The sequence below is a fragment of the Dendrobates tinctorius genome, unplaced genomic scaffold, assembly GCF_039654945.1.
Source record: "Dendrobates tinctorius isolate UK_male_01 unplaced genomic scaffold, ASM3965494v1 ptg000075l, whole genome shotgun sequence".
In the NCBI taxonomy this organism is placed as follows: Eukaryota; Metazoa; Chordata; class Amphibia; order Anura; family Dendrobatidae; genus Dendrobates; species Dendrobates tinctorius.
Window position 1 is genome coordinate 27,919,800 of NW_027361743.1, and position 21,695 is coordinate 27,941,494.

Here is a 21,695-nt window from a genome sequence, read left to right on the forward strand (position 1 = left end):
GCTCGAATGCTCGTGAATTCACCATGGTGGCAATGTCCTAGTAGAGGACTCATGGTTAGTGGTTGGGTGAAGCCATTTAATGTCAAACTACTGTGTTTTCTCTTTTTTAAATGGTAATGACAACCCAAAACATCCAAATGACCCTGATCAAAAGTTTACATACCCTGGTGATTTTGGCCTGATAACATGCACAGAAGTTAACACAAATGGGTTTGACTGGCTATTAAAGGTAACATTTTCACCTGTGACAAATGCCAGGAAAATTGTTCGGGTTGCAAAGAAAAACTCACAAATAACATCAGGTGAAATACTGGACTGTCTGAAAACTAGCGGTGTGGCTGTTTCAAGGTGCACAATAAGGAGGCTCTTGAAGAAAAATGTAAACTTTTGAGCACAACTGTATTTCTATGCAGCCGTCGTGCTCAGGTAGGGAGAGGTGCCGGCCAGTCCACACATTGCAGTCCAATCTCAGTCAGATTTATAAGTCCGTCTGACTGCACCCTAAATCTCTCATGTGTATGACCACTTTCATATGAATATATTCCAATCAGTATTTTGCATCAAAATTGATAAGCCAATACCAAGAGGTGGTGAAAAATACCTTGGTCACAAGGGAGCGCGAAGGACACAGATGAGGCGGTTGATTCAATCTTCATTCATTAGTATCCACAACGCGTTTTGACAGAACAACTCCGCGTTCAACAGGTGGCAATGTACCAGGTACATCTGTGTCCTTCACGCTCCCTTGTGACCGGGGTATTTTTCACCATTTTGTTCATTCATCTCCCGAGGCACCCGGCCGGAGCTGCAGTGTACTTCCCTCATCTCTTCCTAATTGATCGCCAGCTTTGTGCTCCCCTCGGACCATCTTTTTTGACCTTGCCAATACCAAAAGGTGTTCTCAATGTAAAAAGGAGCAGCAAATCTTTCCTTTATACTCCATCTGTATTTGTTTTTCTCCCGGTTTGTCCTTACAAATAGCAGTGCATAATACTGACAAGTGTGAATATGTTGTTTGCAGAATGTGCACTTCCATAAAATTTGGTGGAAAAGTGGATGGCTACTAGAAATCCACTATTTTACTAGCACAGGTGGTGTAAGGCTCGGTTCACACATCCTCTGACGCACGTTTACTGGGAAAAAAAAGGTCATCGTGGCGCACTATTTTTTCCTCTAAATAGACCGACACCCTAATGGAAACCCAGAAAATCACATCAAAATGGAACCACACACCAGTGTGAAGCCAGCCTGAACTCTTTATGAAGGACATAGCAAAATAAAAATCGTGGTAGGTGTGGTCATTTTGAGGGATGAATTGTATCTTGGTCCACAGAAGAGAAATGATGATACTGGATTGAAAAAATTAGTATTCTCCGTCCAAACACAAAGACCAAGATATAAATTTACTTACTATTATCAGACCACTAATTAGTTGGAAATAGACAGAAATAAAACTATATGAAGTTTTGAAAACCCCAACATAAAGGGGTCTAACAAATAGTAACATAGTAACATAGTTATTAAGGTTGAAGGGAGACTTTAAGTCCATCTAGTTCAACCCATATCCTATCCTAACCTGCCCTAACATGTTGATCCAGAGGAAGGCAAAAAAAAACCCATGTGGCAAACAGCTTCACATTGGGGAAAAAAATTCCTGCCCGACTCCACATACGGCAATCAGACTAGCTCCCTGAATCAACGCAATATTAAGGAAACTAGTGTATATACCCTGTAATATTATACTTTTCAAGAAAGGCATCCAGGCCCTTCTTAAATTTTAGTAGGGAATCACTCATTACAACATCATATGACAGAGAGTTCCATAGTCTCACTGCTCTTACAGTAAAGAATCCGTGTTTGAGTATGCTTAAACCTTCTTTCCTCCAGACGTAGAGGATGCCCCCTTGTCCCCGTCACAGGTCTAAGAGTAAAAACATCATTAGAAAGGTCTTTGTACTGTCCCCGCATATATTTATACATTGTAATAAGATCACCCCTAAGCCTTCGATTTTCCAAACTAAATAACCCCAAGTGTAATAACCTGTCTTGGTATTGCAGACCCCCCAGTTCCCTAATAGCCTTGGTCGCTCTTCTCTGCACCCGCTCCAGTTCAGCTTTGTCTTTCTTATACACCGGAGACCAGAACTGTACACAGTATTCTAAGTGTGGTCGCACTAGTGACTTATATAGAGGTAAAATTATGTTCTCCTCATGAACATCTATGCCTCTTTTAATGCATCCCATTATTTTATTTGCCTTTGCAGCAGCTGCCTGACACTGGCCGCTAAATGTGAGTTTGTCATCCACCCATACATCCAGGTCTTTTTCAGTGACAGTTTTGCCCAGTGTTTTACAATTAAGCACATAATTATACATCTTGTTCGTTCTACCCAAGTGCACGACCTTACATTTATCCCCATTAAAGCTCATTTGCCATTTATCAGCCCAAGCTTCTAGTTTACATAAATCCTCTGTATTGATTACCCTGCAGAGTTTAGTGTCATCTGCAAATATTGAAATTCTACTCTCAATGCCCCCTACAAGGTCATTAATAAATATGTTAAAAAGAAGCGGGCCCAAAACTGACCCCTGTGGAACCCACTGCTAACCGTGACCCAGTCCGAGTGTGCTCCATTAATAACCACCCTTTGTGTCCTATCCCTGAGCAAACTCTTAACCCACTTACACATATTTTCCCCTATCCCCATTGTTCTCATTGTATATATCAACTTTTGTGTGGCACCATATCAAAAGCTTTTGAAAAGTCTATGTACATCATGTCCACTGCATTCCCTTGGTCCAGTCTGGAACTTACCTCCTCGTAAAAGCTTATCAGATTAGTCTGACAGGAAGGGTCCCTTGTAAACCCATGTTGATATTGGGTCATGAGGTTATTCTTCTCCAGATACTCCAGTATAGTATCTCTTAGAAAACCCTCCAGAATTTTACCCACAGTTGAGATTAAACTTACTGGCCTATAATTTCCAAGTTCTGTTTTTGTCCCCTTTTTGAATATTGGCACCACATTTGCTATACGCCAGTCCTGTGGTACAGACCCTGTTATTATGGAATCTTTAAAGATTAAAAATAATGGTCTATCTATGACTGTGCTTAATTTCTGCAGTACTCGGGGGTGTATCCCATCCAGGCCCGGGGATTTGTCAATTTTAGTGATTTTTAGACGCCGCCGTACTTCCTGCTGGGTTAAGCAAGTGACATTTAATGGAGAATTTTTTTATCACTGATCATGTTATCCGTCATGGGATTTTCTTGTGTAAATACTGTTGAAAAAAAGTCATTTAGCATATTGGCTTTTTCCTCATCCTCATCCACCATTTCACCCAGACTATTTGTAAGGGGGCCAACACTATCATTTTTTAGCTTCTTACTATTTATGTAGTTAAAGAATATTTTGGGATTATTTTTACTTTCTCTGGCAATGAGTCTCTCTGTCTCGATCTTTGCTGTCTTGATTTGCTTTTTACAGAATTTATTTAATCTTCTGTATTTATTTAATGCCTCCTCACTACCTACTTGCTTTATTTCTCTAAATGCTTTATTTTTATCTCTTATTGCGCCCCTTACAGCTCTATTTAGCCATAGTGGTTTCCTCCTATTTCTAGCATGTTTATTCCCATACGGTATATATTGTGCACAGGTCCTATTCAGGATGCTAATAAACGTCTCCCATTTTTTTTGTGTATTTTTATGTCTCAGGATATCGTCCCAGTTAATTGCACCAAGATCATCTCTCATCTGTTGGAAATTTGCTTTCCTGAAGTTTAGTGTCCTTGTAACCCCTCTACTACACATCTTATTAAAGGATACATGAAAACTTATTAATTTGTGATCACTATTACCCAAGTGACCCTCAACCCTTACATTTGATATGCGGTCTGGCCTGTTGGATAATATTAGGTCTAGCAGTGCCCCCCCTCTTGTTGGGTCCTGAACCAGTTGTGAAAGGTAATTGTCTCTCATAGTTGTCAAAAACCTATTACCTTCGCTGGAACTGCAGGTTTCGGTTCCCCAATGTATTTCAGGGTAGTTGAAGTCCCCCATAATAATGACTTCTCCTTGAGTCGCCGCTTCATCTATTTGCTTTATGAGGATATTCTCTGTTGCTTCCATTATTTTTGGAGACTTATAACAAACCCCTATCGGTAATTTATTATTTTTCCCCGCTCCCCTTATCTCTACCCACAGGGACTCTACGTTTTCATTAGCTTCATATATATTATCACGCAGGATAGGTTTTAAGGATGATTTTACATATTAACACCACCCTTCGCTTATTTGTTCGGTCATTTCTGAACAGACTATAGCCCTGTAAATTAACCGCCCAGTCATGGCTCTCGTCCAGCCATGTCTCAGATATCCCCACCATGTCATAATTATGTTCCAACAACATTAACTCCAATTCCTCCATCTTGTTGGCGAGGCTTCTGGCATTAGTATACATGCACTTTATGTATCTCTCTGTACCTCTATTCTTTCTTAAATGATTAACTGTTCTAACCCCACCCCCCATGCCACCCCCTCCCCCAATTTCATTATTTGTGCCTAGTTTGAACACTCCTCCAACCTTCTAGCCATTTTATCCCCCATCACAGCTGCACCCTCCCCATTGAGGTGCAGCCCGTCCCTAGCGTAGAGCCTGTAGCCAATTGAGAAGTCGGCCCAGTTCTGCAGGAACCCAAACCCCTCCTTCCTACACCAATTCCTGAGCCACTTATTAACCTCCCTAATCTCCCGTTGCCTCTCTGGCGTGGCACGTGGTACAGGAAGTATTTCCGAAAATACCACCTTGGAGGTCCTTGCTTTAAGCTTGCAGCCTAATTCCCTGAAATCATCTTTACGGACCTTCCACCTACCTCTAACTTTGTCATTTGTGCCAATGTGCACCATGACCACTGGATCCTCACCAGCCCCTCCCAGTAATCTGTCAACCCGATCAGCGATGTGTCGGACTCGAGCGCCAGGTAGGCAGCACACCGTTCGATGATCCCCGTCTTTGTGACAGATTGCCCTATCTGTTCCCCTAATAATTGAGTCTCCCACTACCAGAACCTGTCTGGCCTGCCCTGCTCTCCTATTTCCCCCCTTACTGGAGCAGACACTCCTCCGGCTTTCAGAGGACATGCCTTGCTGCAGCAGTGCTACTCCTGCACTAACACTCCCCTCATCTGCCAACTTAGCAAACTTATTGGGGTGTGCCAGATCAGGACTCCCTGGTGCTCTTCCCTCTACCCCGCCTTCTAACTGTCACCCAGCTAGCTGCTTCATTGTCCTGCAGCTCCAACCTAGCATCCCCCCCCCCATCTATCCCATTGAGCGTCTGCTCAGTGAGCAGAAGACTCCTTTCCATATTGTCTATGGATCTCTGTGTTGCCAGCTGCACATTTAGATCCAGTATCTGGGCTTCCAAATGCACAACGTGCTCACATCTCGCACAGCAGTATGCACCCTCGACCGGCTGTTCAAGGATTTCATACATGCGGCAAGACGTGCACTGGATGGCATTGGCAATAGTGGAGCACATCCTAATGGGGATTGCACCAGACATTAAGATAAGCAAAAATAAATAAAAAGTATTAATAAAATGTAACAGCAATTCAGTAATACCTCCCTTGGAAACTCCCTGAATCCAAAGTCACTGAATCTCAAGTCACACACTTACCACAGATCACACTTACACTCAGGTCACACTCAGCTCGTTCACACTCGCTCAGGCAGAAGATATAAAAGATTTTTTTTTTCCCTTTTACCAGTACACCACCCTGCTGCTCAATGCACTTCCAAAAGGAGTTGAGCCCCAACCAGCTGCCCCTTATAAACCCTTAATTATGAATTCCCACCCTTAATTAACCCCTTGTGAAAATAGTTACACCTCAAGATTTAAATGCAATTTAGTTAACTCTTAAAAACACAGATAGTAAAATAAGAGATTAACCCTTTAGAGAGAAAAAATAGGTTAAACAAGCCCCCAAAGCCCCCCAAAAATTGAACAGGTAGAAAGCACTTAGCAACCCATAATTCAGCAACTCACACGGGTATTTGTTAAGGGTTTTCCAAACACCTCTTCACTGAATCTCAAGTCACACACCTACCACAGTTCACACTTACGCTCAGGTCACACTCAGCTTGTTCACACTCGCTCAGGCAGAAGATTTAAAAGAGGTTTTGTTTTTTTTTTTCCCTTTTACCAGCACACCACCCTGCTGCTCAACGCACTTCCAAAAAAAATGACACCTCCCTTTTAACAAAGCCACAAATGTAAATAATTGTTACAAGTAGTGTTGAGCATTCCGATACCGCAAGTATCGGGTATCGGCCGATACTTGCTGTATCGGAATTCCGATACCGACTTCCGATATTTTTTCAATATCGGAATTCGGCATCGGAATCGGAAGTTCAGTTGATTGACGGCCTGACGTCATCATGATGCGCGGTGTGTGCGCATCATGATGCGCCGTCATTTCGGGCCTTCCGGGGGTCTCTGCCGGCCTGCCGGGGGGCTGTGCCGGCCTGCCGGGGGGCTGTGTGGACTGCCCGGGGTCTGTACCGGCCTGCCGGGGGGCTGTGCCGGCCTGCCGGGGGGATGTGTGGACTGCCCGGGGTCTGTACCGGCCTGCCGGGGGGCTGTGCACCCTGTGGGGGTCTGTACCGGCCTGCCGGGGGGCTGTGCCGGCCTGCCGGTGGTCTGTGCACCCTGTGGGGGTCTGTACCGGCCTGCCGGGGGGCTGTGCCGGCCTGCCGGGGGGCTGTGCTGATGTCCGGGGGTCTGTGCATGCATCGTCCGATGGGACTACAAGTCCCATCGGGCGATGCCTGCTACCATGACAGTGATTGACACATTAGCCAATGATGGGACAGTAGTAGTCCCATCATCCGGCTAATGTGTTAAATGTTAAAAAAAAAAAAATACTACATACATACTACATGCATGCTACATACATACTACATGCTACATACATACTACATATATACTACATACATACTACATACATGCTACATACATACTACATGCATGCTACATACATACTACATATATACTACATACATACTACATACATACTGCATGCTACATACATACTACATACATACTACATACATACTACATATATACTACATGCATGCTACATACATACTACATGCTACATACATACCACATACATACTACATATATACTACATGCATGCTACATACATACTACATGCTACATACATACCACATATATACTACATACATACTACATATATACTGCATGCTACATACATACTACATATATACTACATGCATGCTACATACATACTACATGCTACATACATACCACATACATACTACATGCTACATACATACTACATATATACTACATGCATGCTACATACATACTACATGCTACATACATACCACATATATACTACATACATACTACATATATACTGCATGCTACATACATACTACATATATACTACATGCATGCTACATACATACTACATGCTACATACATACTACATGCTACATACATACCACATACATACTACATACTACATATATACTACATGCATGCTACATACATACTACATGCTACATACATACCACATATATACTACATACATACTACATATATACTGCATGCTACATACATACTACATATATACTACATGCATGCTACATACATACTACATGCTACATGCATACCACATATATACTACATACATACAATACATTCATACAATACATACATAGACATACAGTACATATAACATAGAGTAACATACTTACCAATACTTGTCACATTGTTCCCCGAAGCCATTGTCGTCTACGGAATAAATATTAACATAACAAACCACAAAAATACTCACCCACGATCCGAAGCAGTCCACGAGTGTGTCCCACGACGATCTTGGGTAGAGAACTGCAGCATCAGATGATGCTGCCGTTCTCTACGGGCTGCAGGAATCCAATGACGGAAGGTAGGTATCCTTCCGCACTGTATTCCTCCGCCACTTAAAAAAAAAAAGTCCCTAGTCTCACTTTATGCCATTGCTGTGTGGGAAATTCCCACACAGCAATGGCATAAAGTGAGACTAGGGACTTTTTTTTTTTAAGTGGCGGAGGAATACAGTGCGGAAGGATACCTACCTTCCGTCATTGGATTCCTGCAGCCCGTAGAGAACGGCAGCATCATCTGATGCTGCAGTTCTCTACCCAAGATCGTCGTGGGACACACTCGTGGACTGCTTCGGATCGTGGGTGAGTATTTTTGTGGTTTGTTATGTTAATATTTATTCCGTAGACGACAATGGCTTCGGGGAACAATGTGACAAGTATTGGTAAGTATGTTACTCTATGTTATATGTACTGTATGTCTATGTATGTATTGTATGAATGTATTGTATGTATGTAGTATATATGTGGTATGTATGTAGCATGTAGTATGTATGTAGTATGTATGTAGCATGCATGTAGCATGTAGTATGTATGTAGCATGCATGTAGTATATATGTAGTATGTATGTAGCATGAATGTAGTATATATGTAGTATGTATGTAGCATGTAGTATGTATGTAGCATGTAGTATATATGTAGTATGTATGTAGTATGTATGTAGTATGTATGTAGCATGTAGTATGTATGTAGCATGCATGTAGTATATATGTAGTATGTATGTAGCATGCAGTATATATGTAGTATGTATGTAGTATATATGTGGTATGTATGTAGCATGTAGTATGTATGTAGCATGCATGTAGTATATATGTAGTATGTATGTGGTATGTATGTAGCATGTAGTATGTATGTAGCATGCATGTAGTATATATGTAGTATGTATGTAGTATGTATGTGGTATGTATGTAGCATGCAGTATGTATGTAGCATGCATGTAGTATATATGTAGTATGTATGTAGCATGTATGTAGTATGTAGTATGAATGTAGCATGTATGTAGTATGCACGTTGTATGTATGTAGCATGTAATTTTTTTTTTTTTTTTTTTTTTTTTTTACATTTAACACATTAGCCGGATGATGGGACTACTACTGTCCCATCATTGGCTAATGTGTCAATCACTGTCATGGTAGCAGGCATCGCCCGATGGGACTTGTAGTCCCATCGGACGATGCCTGCACAGACCCCCGGAGCCTGCACAGCCCCCCGGCAGGCCGGCACAGCCCCCCGGCAGGCCGGCACAGCCCCCCGGAGCCGGCACAGCCCCCCGGCAGGCCGGCACAGCCCCCCGGAGCCTGCACAGACCACCGGCAGGCCGGCACAGACCACCGGAGCCTGCACAGACCCCCTGGCAGGCCGGCACAGCCCCCCGAAAGGCCCGTACAGACCCCAGAGAGGCTGTACAAGGGCAGGAAAGGGTTTTTCTTATTCCGATACCGGAAGTCCCATAGACTTGAATGGGACTTCCGGTATCGGAATCGGCGATACCGATACTTTTTTTAAAGATCGGCCGATACCATCCGATACGATACTTTGAAGTATCGGACGGTATCGCTCAACTCTAGTTACAAGTCATCAACCAACAGTCCTTTTTTTTTTAGACACAAGCCCTACATCATCATCACTGTCCCCATTGACAGGTCCTCTTATGTAGCTTTAAAGGGTATATTTATCTATTTTACTCACTTATACAGCGCTGTTAATTCCCCAGCATCCTACATCATCATCATCACTGTCCCCATTGGGGCTCACAAACTAAATTCCCTATTAGTATGTCTTTGGAATGTGGGAGAAAACCGGAGAACCCGGAGTAAACCCCACGCAAACACAGGGAGAACATACAAACTCCTTGCAGATGTTGTCCTTGGTGGGATTTAAACCCAGGACCCCAGCGCTGCAAGACTGCAGTGCTAACCACTGAGCCACCGTACAGTGTTAACTTTTGACCTGGTGATGGGTCCTCTTTAATACAAACTATATTTAAACTATGTTTACAGTTTCTATGCAGACCTACGTGTTTTCATGGTTGCAATCCCTGTATAGTCTTGCACTAATACTGCCTTCTATTTGTCCCCGACATCTTGCAAATTTTTGTTAGGATCAAAAAAAAAAAATGACAGAACTGCAGGATCAGACTACACAAGGTTTGTTTGGAGTCTGTAGCCACGGGAACATCAATCTGCATAGAAACTATAGGCACCAATTGGTGAGGCTATCTGCAAAGTTGTTTTGTTTTCATTACCGATGCATTAGAGCAGGGTTCCCCAACTCCAGTCCTCAAGGCCCACCAACAGGTCATGTTTTCAGGATTTCCCTTGTATTGTACAGGTGATGCAATTATCACCTGGGCAATACTAAGGACATCCTGAAAACATGACCTGTTGGTGGGCATTGAGGACTGGAGTTGAGGAACCCTGCATTAGAGGAATAAAATAAAATTCATTGCAAAGGCAAAATCTGAAAAATTCAAAATTAAAATCTGAAAAAAGTGACTGTATGATCAGTGCTCTGGCACACTGCTCCGAGTATGCCATGCCTTACAACTACACAGAATTGGTCTTCAGTACACAGAATTCTTTCTTCTAACGTTTCACCAGTTTAATAGCAAATACAAGAAATACACAACTATACGACATAACAAGCACAATCTACACACGTCCAGTAATGGGCACACATCGGAAAAGATTTATAAAAAACTAGTGCATTGTTCTCATTTTTCAACCTTCGCAGAAAAAAAAAAATTAGATTTGTAATCTGATTGGTTGAAATAAAGAACACTTCTGCTTTCAGATGCACTCTTTTTTAGAACTCTTTCTACTTCTTAAAGGGGCCGTACACTTTAATAAAATGATGTCCAGCAGACAGATAGGAATACATCTGTAGGTGATTTTATGCATGCAATGTCTACTTATTTGCCAATGATAGGGCTTATGGGTACAGGGAGCAGTAAGGTTGCTGCATCACATCACCACCCCTCCAGGACAACACCTTGCATGTGTTTTCAATGAAACAAGCCATTGCCAGACATCTCTTTGTATCTATTTTGAGAATAAAAGGATTGGGCATATTGAAATTCATCATGCCTTAGACTGGTCTAAGTACAGACAATTTAACTGTTCTGTGCATGGACACATTTAGAGGTATCCTCTTATGAACAGAAGCACTTATGCTTTAGACAAGGTGTTGTACCTAGGATAACATTTAGTGGCAGTCCAGTATATGCTCCTCTGCTGATACCTGACCCAGCAAGCCCCATGATCACAGAGGCAGAATCAATATGAAGTATATACAGGTTCATCCGGTAATATTTGGGCAGGGACCGAATCTTCGTGATCATGTTTGATTTAGAATGAAACAACTGAGATACAACTGAAGGTTTAATTAAAGGTGTTAAATATTGGGTGAAACATTTAGGAATTGCAACCATTTTTCTACAAAGCTTCCGGATTTCAGGGGCTCAGAAGTAATTGGACAGATTAACTTTACAATAAATAAAATGTTCTTGGTTAATACTTTGTAAAGAATGCTTTAGAGGCAATGAGTGCCTGAAGTCTGAAAGCCATGGACGTCACCAAACTTTGGGTCTCCTCCTTTGTGATACTTTGCCAGACTTTACTGCAGCTGTAGTTGTTGGTTGTTTGTGGGTCTTTCTGCCTTACATTTTGGCTTATGCATGCGAATTGCTGCTCCTTGGGGTTGAGATTTGGTGATTGACTCGGCCACTGCAGAATATTCTTCTTCTTTACATTAAAAACCTCCTGGGTTGCTTTCACAGTACGTTTTGGGTCACTCTCTATCTGTACTGTGAAGCGCCATCCAATCAACCTTGCTGCACTTGGCTGAATCTGAGCAGAAAGTATATCCCTGTACACTTCAGGATTCATTCACGTCTTCAATAACATCATCAATAAAATTTAGTGACTTGGCGCCATTGGAAGCCATGCAAGCCCACGCCATCACACTGCCCCCACCATGGTTAATAGAGGGTGTGCTGTGCTTTGGATCATGAGCCGTTCTAAGCCTTCATTATACTTTCTTCTTTCCATCATTCTGGTATATGTTGATCTTCGTTTTATCTGTCCAAAGAATGCCTTTCCAGAACTGGGCTTCTTTTGATGTTTTTGGCAAAGTCAAATCAGGCCTTTCTATTTTTTCAGGTTGATTAATGGTATGCTCCTTGTGCTGAACCCTCTTAAACACTGAAACACCTACTTACTGGAGAGTGTTCTTCACTTGGTTGGATGTTAAGGTTTTTTTTTATTCACCATGGAAAGGATTCTGTGATCATCCACCACTACTGTCTTCTGTGGACGTTTACATCTTTTTGTGTTCCCAAGCTCACCAGTGTGCTTTTTTTTTGCAGAATGTACTAAACTGTTGATTTGGCTACTTCTAACATTACTGCTAAGTCTCTGATAGATTTCTCCTTTTTTATTTCAGCCTATTGATGGTCTGTTTCTCTTCCATTGAGAGCTCCTTTGAGTGCATGTTGTGGGTTCACAGCAATGGGTTGATAGCCCACTAGAGAGCTTTTTAGATATTATCCAATTACTTTTGGTCCCTTTAAAAAGAGACAGTTAGATATTAAGGAGCTGCAATTCATAACCCTTACTCCAATCAGCATGTAATACCATCAAATTAAAGCTGGGAATCTGCACTTTCCGCCCACATTGATTATATAAATGTATCTTGAATATGTTTTGGTAAAAAGCTAAAATGAGAAAACTTGTGTCAGTATCCAAATATTTCTGGCCCTAACTGTATATAGGAAAACTGCACCAGTTCCTGCTCCTAGGACACCAGAATATTAAAAAGGTAGAGCCCCTTTAATTACTTCTACTAATTCTCCCAGATCAAACCCCATCTCGCAGGCTGGCTTCCTGCCTGTTGCATCTTTCTGCATTCTTCTAGAAATCCCTCCATATTGTAAAGGGGTGTGTAATTCTCTATATTTCAAAGAAAAAAGAAAAACACATTGTCATTTCAGTCCAAGAGTTAGAGGAAATGTCAACAATCACATCTAAGCTTGTACTTTAATGTACAGTATCCGGGGGGGGGGGGCTTCGTAGGTGAATCTACCCTAAATTTGGATATACCCAGTAATGAGGATGTAAAATGTCTGAGCATTTGGCCAAAGCATTAAATCGCCTGAAAATAATTACTATACGAGTTCCTTTAAATAGACGCAAAAGAAGAAAAACACCTAATCATTGGACGCCATTGGGGTCTCTCCATGACGGCTTTTCTCCCTTGTATACACATGAAGGCATATGGTCATGTACTCATGGAGAAGAACGTATACATATGTCGATGAGGAAAGAGGAAGTCAAACGTGCGGCTCTGTGAAGTCTCGAGTGGATTAAGAGACTGCGAAGAAATACTACACAGTATAAACCTTTCAGCTTTGAAAGAAGATACCTTGGCACGGCCTAAATGGAAGATTTTCAGCCAAGTTTTGCTAAATATGGCCCCGCTGACCACTAATGACAGTACGGCCACTGTTCAGAACAGGGAGACTACTCCAGGAACGCAATATTAATGATCGGGACTAACGCGTTTCACGATTACATAAGGAAGGAGCAGAAACATTGATGAGAATTGTCCCAATTTCTCTCTATAATACATTTTTGTTCATGTAGAGCAAAGATAAAAAGCCGGTGCTGGGATATAAATGTATTTACCAAGCGGGGGAAAAAAGAAGTAAAAAATGAAATAAAATGTCAAAGGAGGTTCCGTTCCACTCATGTCTTTTCAAAGCATGTTCTTGTATTTAGTATAAACAGGTCAGAAGGAGAAGAAGGGGAAGGCACGTGTAAAGCGTCCCGCGCCAGGAGGCCTGTGAGACGCCCCTGTGTTACACGCTCTCGGCCTCGTCTGGCCTCGGATTAAGGGGCAAAATAATTGTGTGTGAAGCATAAATATAAAGATGAAAGCGATTTTGTTATACAAACATATCAAAAAGTCAGGGCTGCGGGTATTTAGCAGAGTGGCTCACTGGAAATGGAAGAAACGGGGTTGTCGAGCACAGGGAACGATGAAATTATGACTCATACACATGGCTTCTAACAAAAGAGCACAACTGCCTAAAAATGTCTTCAAAGGACTGATTTCTGCGCTAGATGAAATCGTAGAACTCTGGTTCTGCAACTTGTGGTTCTTCAGCTGTTGGGGAAAAAACAACTGCCGCCTGTCATACTAAGTGTTGGAGTTTTCCGGAAGTTTGACAGTGACAGGTTGCATTCCAGAACCATCAACTAAATGACCCCCTCTCAAAAAAAAAAAAACTTTTTTATTAACAGGTTAAAATTTCTGTTCTGATTAGGCTTAGCTTTTTTTTTACTAGATTTTTATAGCGGTCGGAGGTTTACTCTTTATCGTTCACATAGATGGAAATATAAAGAGTAACAAAGCTTTTTTTTTTTAGAACTTTGTACAAAGTTATAAAACTTTGCAAACAACTATATTTGAGGATTTGTCTTTATTTTTGTAAAAAAAAAAACCCTTCCAAACCCCTGCTTCTCCCCAGTCTATTTCACTACCTCCTGCTACATTGATATCAGAGTATACTCATTTGGAGTACAGCTGATGGCAGTGATGGGTCAGCGCCTGGCTCCTCCTTTGAGTGTGATGCTTATCAGAACAATCTCCAGCTGCAGCTTATCTGCACTCTAAAGAGTGTCTTTCACTGTCTTTATTTCACCACCTTTTCCCAATATGGCATATACAAGTCATTTACAAAAAGTCAGATAGCCAGGGGCCAAGCCCATACGTGGCACCTCCTCGAACCTGACAATCTAGGCCTGTTGCCTCTGATAGATGCGAGCACGGGCCACGTGTATCATCACATTATGCAATTATGCCAGGCCGCAGGGATGAAATGAGGACAAAAAAAATTAGTAGTCACAGTTTAGAACAAGGAAATCTAATGACAGGTTCCTTTTAAAAAAAAAATATATATTTGCTGTCTGCCTGTAGTCGCCACTAGAGGGAGCTCACTATGTACTGTAAATACATTGTATTCAACAGTAATGCAGTATGCAGTAAATTCTTAAGCTCCCCCTAGTGGTGGCAGCAGGTAGACAACATGTTCTATTCCTATGCAATTGAATTGGAGCTTAGTATTAGGGGGAAAAAAGGATCTATTTATATAAAATTAATATAAACATTGTAAGGTGGAGATTTCCTTTAAGTACCGGTAAATGGCAGATAATTAAATAATTAAGCATGACTGATAAATATACACACACACACACACACACAATAGATATAGAGTCTGTGCATTAGCAAATAAAACCTTAAAAAAGGTCGAAATTACCTGAAATCTTCAGAGGAGCGCTCTCTCTCAAATTCTGGAAAGTGGCTTCCAGGTATGTGGAAATAAGAAAAAGGGTAAAATACATGGGGAAATGTTTCACGCACGTTTTAAAATAACTTTCAAATGATTTTAATCCGAAATCTGACTTCCAGATAATAATCCATAAAAACGGAAATGGCAGAGTAATGGAAGTAATCATTTGGAAGCAGCAGGTGCATAAATAACACAGAAAGTTCCAATTTCTTCTGGACGTATTTACCAATGCAATAAATCCAGATTTTGTGTGAAATTGCATTAAAAGGCTGAACGCCATATTTATTAAACGCTGAGCTATTTTTTCCTGTGGAATATTTACTATGCTGAATGTTCCAGAAACCTAAAGCAGTTTACATAAAATAAACGGTCTTACGTGCCATGCATCACATTTGTTATACATTTTAGACACAAGAGTGGAAGAATAAACATAGCTTTGTATAAATTGAAAAGGGTTAAATGCAATCTGCCAGCATTTTTTGGCCATTTAATCTGAGAGCAGCATAATGTAGGGGCAGAAACCCTGATTCCAGGGATGTGTCACTTATTAGGCTGTGTACTGTAGCTTCAAAACAATCAGTGTTTTATCAGAAGATTATCACTGCAGGACCAGATGTCTGGTGTAAGGCAGTCCAGCTAATCTGTGTAACCCCGCCCCACCACTGATTGGCAGCTTTCGGACAATGTACACTGTAAACAAGAAAGCAATCAGTGGTGTGTGTGGGTTATGCAAAGATCAGCATTCAGAGAACTGCTACATCTGCAGCAGAGAAAATAGGGATTCAAAACTGAACCAAGCAGCACAGTAAGTGATACATCGCTGGAATCAGTGTCTCTGCCCCTACATCAGGCTGCTCTCAGCTTCCATGGAAAAAACCCGCTGACAGATTCCCTTCAAGATAAGATACCAGGCGCCAATCTTGGCACAAATTTCTGGCACAAACTAAGCCAACTAATAGGTGGTGTAATATTTGACTAGAAAGTCTAAAGTAACCAAATCTATCAAACAGTATGGAGCGCCGTGACAAACGTGATGTGTTTTAAGACCGCTTACAAATGAAAAATTGTTTTAGTAAATCCGCCCCAGTCTGTTTATCAAGGCACACATACTGTAAATAGCTTTTATTAGCCAAAATCAGTAAGGTCTTATCAATGCTATATATATATATATATATATATATATATATATATATATATATATATATATATACACACACATATATACACACACGTGTATAAATATCTCCCTTAAAGGGATTGTTTTTCATAGTATAGAATGCTCCCCTATTATAGATAATTACAGGGCTATAAGAAGAGATCCAAAAACTGTAATAAAATAATAGTTTTTATTTAAATCTTTTAAAACCAACATATTAAAGACAAAAGCAGAAATACCATATAGGGGAAAAAACCAAGGAAAAGCGTTAAAATAGCAAACCACAATGTATTAATTAATCCTCTCAAAAGGTAACTAGTTAAATAGTTGTTATAGTAAGAGTTTGCCACAGGAGATCGGGTCAGGCATCCCCTCACCCCAACGCGCGTTTCACCACTAGCTTCTTCCGGGGGCGGGTAATAACTATTTAAATAGCTATCTATACGGCATTTGTGCTTTTGTCTTTTATATTGTGGTTTTTAAGTGATTTAAATATAAACTATTTTATTATATTTTTTGTATCTCTTCTTGCACCCCCATATTTATCTTATATGTGGGATTTGATGTTTAGTGTTGAATAAAGTGCCATCACTTAAATAGGACTTTTTTTTATTCCATTATCCTATATCGTCTGTTACTAACTTTATTTGTCCCTGTGTAATAATATATGCTATAAACCGTAATAAAACCCGTAGTAAAATCTCATTATTTTTTGTATTCCAATCCAGTGATGATCTATGGTAACAGATTACACATAAACTTGTATAGTCTGATGCTGAGATCACACTCCTTTCTCTTACCAAAATACATTTTGGATGACTGCAGGATCAGACTACACAGGGTTTGTTGTCTGCTACCAGGAAGATGCATAATTCTGCCTAGGAGCTGTATACATAAAATGATGGATTCTGTCATAAAAAAAAACCTCTTGCAAATGTACTTCTTTATGGATAAATTGAAACAAACAAAAAAAAAAACTTAACATCCTTCCCCTTAAATTCTTCTCACAATTAATTCATAGAAATATAATTTTTTTTTCAAAACACAAAAATTGATAAAAGAAACCAGAAAGAAAAAAAAAATGAAGGTCCAGAAAAGGAAGACGAGACACACAATCTAATCTCTGTTCTATCCGTCATCTTGTTCAACGTTAGAAGGACAAGTGACAATATTGATAAGTCGGGCGCCGACATACTTACCCATATGTGATGCCACCGATGCTGCATTTCTTGAAGTGCATTACATTGCACGTCAACGTCCCAGTTTTGTCTGAGAACAAGTATTTAACCTAAAAGTGCAGGAAGAAATAGAAATCAAATACTGTCAAAACTACTTACAACGTGAGAAGATCGGGGGTTTGCATTTAAGCTGGACACACTGCTGGAAATATTTGGGTGTAACTTTCAGTTTCGGATACATATTTGGTGAATATGACAAGAGGGAATAACTTGTTCTATTCACTTTACAAACTTAACACATACATTTATTACTTTCTAGTCATTCAGTGGAGGACTTTCTGAATGCATTCTTCCCATTACATCCCTAAAATCATTCTCTCTGGTAACTCGTAACAAACTATTCAGTAAAAACGGACGTCCATTGATGAGAAATAATAAGGTGGAAATATCTGTAGTCCCATTGTGATATTGTTCTTAAAACTGCAATTTTCTTTTGCTGCCAGATGATGGCAGCAATTTGAATTGTTATTTCCAAATGGAATTTGAAAGGACTGTAGTGAACATTTGTGGAACTCGAGTGTTCGAGGCCTGATGATTTGCTCAAACCCAAGGTCTCATTCAGACGTCCGTTTTTCACTTACGTGTTCTGTGTTTTTTTCACGGATAGCCATTATAGTCTATGGAACTGCTCAAATGTCGTTTTTTTTGCAGACCGAGTGAGCTCACAAAAAAAACAAAAATGGAAACGTTCATTTTTGGTGATTCATGTCTGGAATTAAACTCACCCAATGAAATCAATGGGTCCAAGAAAGAGAGGGACAGCACACAGATGGTATCAGTGCTATATCCAAGTGCTGTGCGTTTCGTACTGTGTGAAGGGTAGGAGAAAGTTGTAATTTTTTTTTTGCATACTTGAAAAATCGTACAAAAATGGATGAAAATTGGATCTGGCACACGGATGAAAAACGGACTTCTGAACGGACGTCTTACGCCGGTTCTGAACCGGAATTCAATAGGCATATAAGAGTGGATTGATTTTGGGTCAGGAGACCCGCAGCCAGTCCGGGAGTCACGGCTCACACGTGGAGAGTAAAACATAAATGTGTAAAATCAGCCTAAGGTCTCATGTACACGGAAGAGCATCAGTGAAAATAACTGCAGTAAGTACAGAGATTGTGAGGACTGGGATAAAGTTATTTTCTCTGAAGTTCCATCAGACTGTTTAGGACATATAGAAGAATGATTGTCCGGAGAAAAAAGGTGAGCGCTACCATGAGTCCTCTGATATGCCACCAGTAAAGCATCCTGAGACCTCCCATGTGTGGGGCGTTTCATCAATGGAGGGGCTCACTCACAGTTTTGCCAAAGAACACTGCCATGGATAAAGAATGGGATCTAAGTGTCCTCCAAGAGCAACTTGTCCCAACGATCCAATCTGATGATGAACAATGATTTTGCCAGCATGATGGAGACCATGTCACAAGACAATATTGATAACTACAAGTGCTTCCCACTAAATTAGAATATCATCAAAAAGTTAATTTATTTCAGTTCTTCAATACAAAAAGTGAAACTCAAGAGTCATTACACACAGAGTGATCTATTTCACGTGGTTATTTCTGTTAATGTCGATGATTATGGCTTACTGCCAATGAAAACACAAAAGTCATTATCTCAGTAAATTAGACTAATTAGCAAAAAACACCTGTAAAGGCTTCCTAAGCATTTAAAAAGGTCTATTAGTCTGTTTCAGTAGCTCCACAATCATGGGGAAGACTGCTGACTTGACAGATATCCAGAAGGCAGTCACTGACACACTCCACAAGGAGGGTAAGCCACAAGAGGTCATTGCTAAAGAAGCCGGATGTTCACAGAGTGCTGTATTCAAACATATTAATGGAAAGTTGTGTGGGAGGAAAAAGTGTGGTAGAAAAAGGTGCACAAGCAACCGGGATAACCGCAGCCTTGAAAGGATTGTTAAGAAAAGGCCATTCAAAAATTTGGAGGAGATTCACAAGGAGTGGACTGCTGCTGGAGCCATTGCTTCAAGAGCCAGCACACACAGACATATCCAGGACATGGGCTACAAGTGTCACATTCCTTGTCAAGTCACTCATGACCAATAGACAATGCCAGAAGCGTCTGACCATGGCCAAGGAGAAATAGACCTGGACTGTTGCGAAGTGGTCCAAGGTGTTGATTTCAGAAGAAAGTAAATTTTGCATTTCATTTGGAAATCAAGGTCCCAGAGTCTGGAGGAAGAGTGGAGAGGCCACAATCCAAGCTGCTTGAGGTCTAGTGTTGTTAGGGACGGCGGACCGCACTAAATATAAATAATAGGAAGTGCGTTCGCCGCCCGGGGTCAACGGTGCAGTAGGAGTAACAACCGCTGCCGAGTAATGGCAGACTAGCTATCTGGCGATGTACTGTGCTCGGGTTAAACGTCACCCGAGGTGCGCAGAGCGGACTCTGTTAAACTCACAGAGGCACTTTAGTATAAATAAAGCATAAACGCCGAGCCTGTTAGCTTCACAGGTCTCAGCGGGCGTGCACACACGGTATATGGTCACAGGACACGGCCCAAGGCAGAGGTCGGTGTCCGTCTTGACCTACCGTGTGTGCAGCATCGCTACCGAGGACGCCGGTAAGTGCCACTAACTGCAGCGCAGCGGTAACTACTGCCGCTGTACGACAGTGCCATGAGGCATAACATTATCGGATGCTAGTGTAACAGTGCGGTATGCACTGTGGCGTATGGCTTGCCACTGACTGGTGCTGACTATAACTCTTATTCCCTAACCACATACGTAATATCAGAGGGAAGGGGTTTTATAATGAGTCAGTCTCCAGAATCATACATCCGTCACCATTCACACATAGCAAGTATAGTCTATACTAGCGCATGGCCGAGTGGCCATGCAGGCCTTTTATAGCCATGCGCTTCCGGGAGTCGGGACCTTTCAGACCTCTGAGATGGGCCAATCAGATCAGGACAAGGACCTGAGCACGTGGCCCCCGATCTCCACTGGGAGATCGTCTCGTGGGCATGCCCAGTAGCGCGGCGAGGGGACTTAGCCACTGGAGTAGTTTCCTGCAAAGCAGGTTGCGCTACCATTGCTGGTCCAGAGGTGGCAGCAACATCCAGACCCAGAGAGCTGGTCTGATGAGGGTGCCTGGATCGCCGAGATTGCTGTGCAGGTCCCTGAGCAGTTGGAAAGGAATGGGAGACCGCTGGATGTATGGCTCTGGATTCCTGCTGTGCAGCTGCAGGAATCCGACGCCTAACAAGTGTGAGGTTTCCACAATCAGTGATGGTTTGGGGGTCCATGTCATCTGCTGGTGTAGGTCCACTGTGTTTTATCAAGACCAAAGACAGCACAGCCACCTACCAGGACATTTTAGAGCACTTCATGCTTCCCTCTGCCAACAAGCTTTTAGGAGATGGAAATGTCATTGTCCAGCAGAACTTGGCACCTGTCCACACTGCCAAAAGTACCGATACCTGGTTTACAAACAACAGTATCACTGTGCTTGATTGGCCAGCAAACTCACCTGACCTTAACCCCATAGAGAATCTATGGGGTATTGTCAAGAGGAAGATGAGAGATACCAGACCCAACCATGCATACTCGCTGAAGGCAGCTATCAAAGCAACCTGGGCTTCCATAAACCCTCAGCAGTGCCACAGGCTGATCGCCTCCATGCCACGCCGCATTGATGCAGTAATTGATGCAAAAGGACCCCCGACCAAGCATTGAGTGCATTTACTGAACATACATTTCAGTAGGCCAACATTTCAGATTTTACAATAATTTTCAAGCTGGTGCTATAAAGTATTCTAATTTACTGAGATAATGACTTCTGGGTTTTCATTGGCTGTAAGCCATAATCATCAACCTTCACAGAAATAAACACATGAAATAGATCACTCTGTGTGTAATTACTCTATATAATATATGAGTTTCACTTTTTGTATTGAAGAACTGAAATAGATTAACTTTTTGATGATATTCTAATTTAGTGAGAAGCACCTGTATGTGGCTTGGTGAACAAAGCA

The 21,695-nt window shown here is 41.5% G+C and overlaps 1 protein-coding gene across 1 annotated transcript in view; it reads right to left on the reverse strand.

Moving 5' to 3' along the window:
- Positions 1–21,695, reverse strand: part of ATP8A2 (ATPase phospholipid transporting 8A2) — a 1,255,085-nt gene that overhangs the window by 837,921 nt on the left and 395,469 nt on the right. The window contains exons 14-15 of the mRNA XM_073583121.1: positions 17,660–17,748; positions 15,272–15,316 (exon numbers count right to left, since the gene is read on the reverse strand). Coding sequence (XP_073439222.1) covers positions 15,272–15,316; positions 17,660–17,748 — 134 coding nt within the window. The remainder of the gene's footprint in view (positions 1–15,271; positions 15,317–17,659; positions 17,749–21,695) is intronic.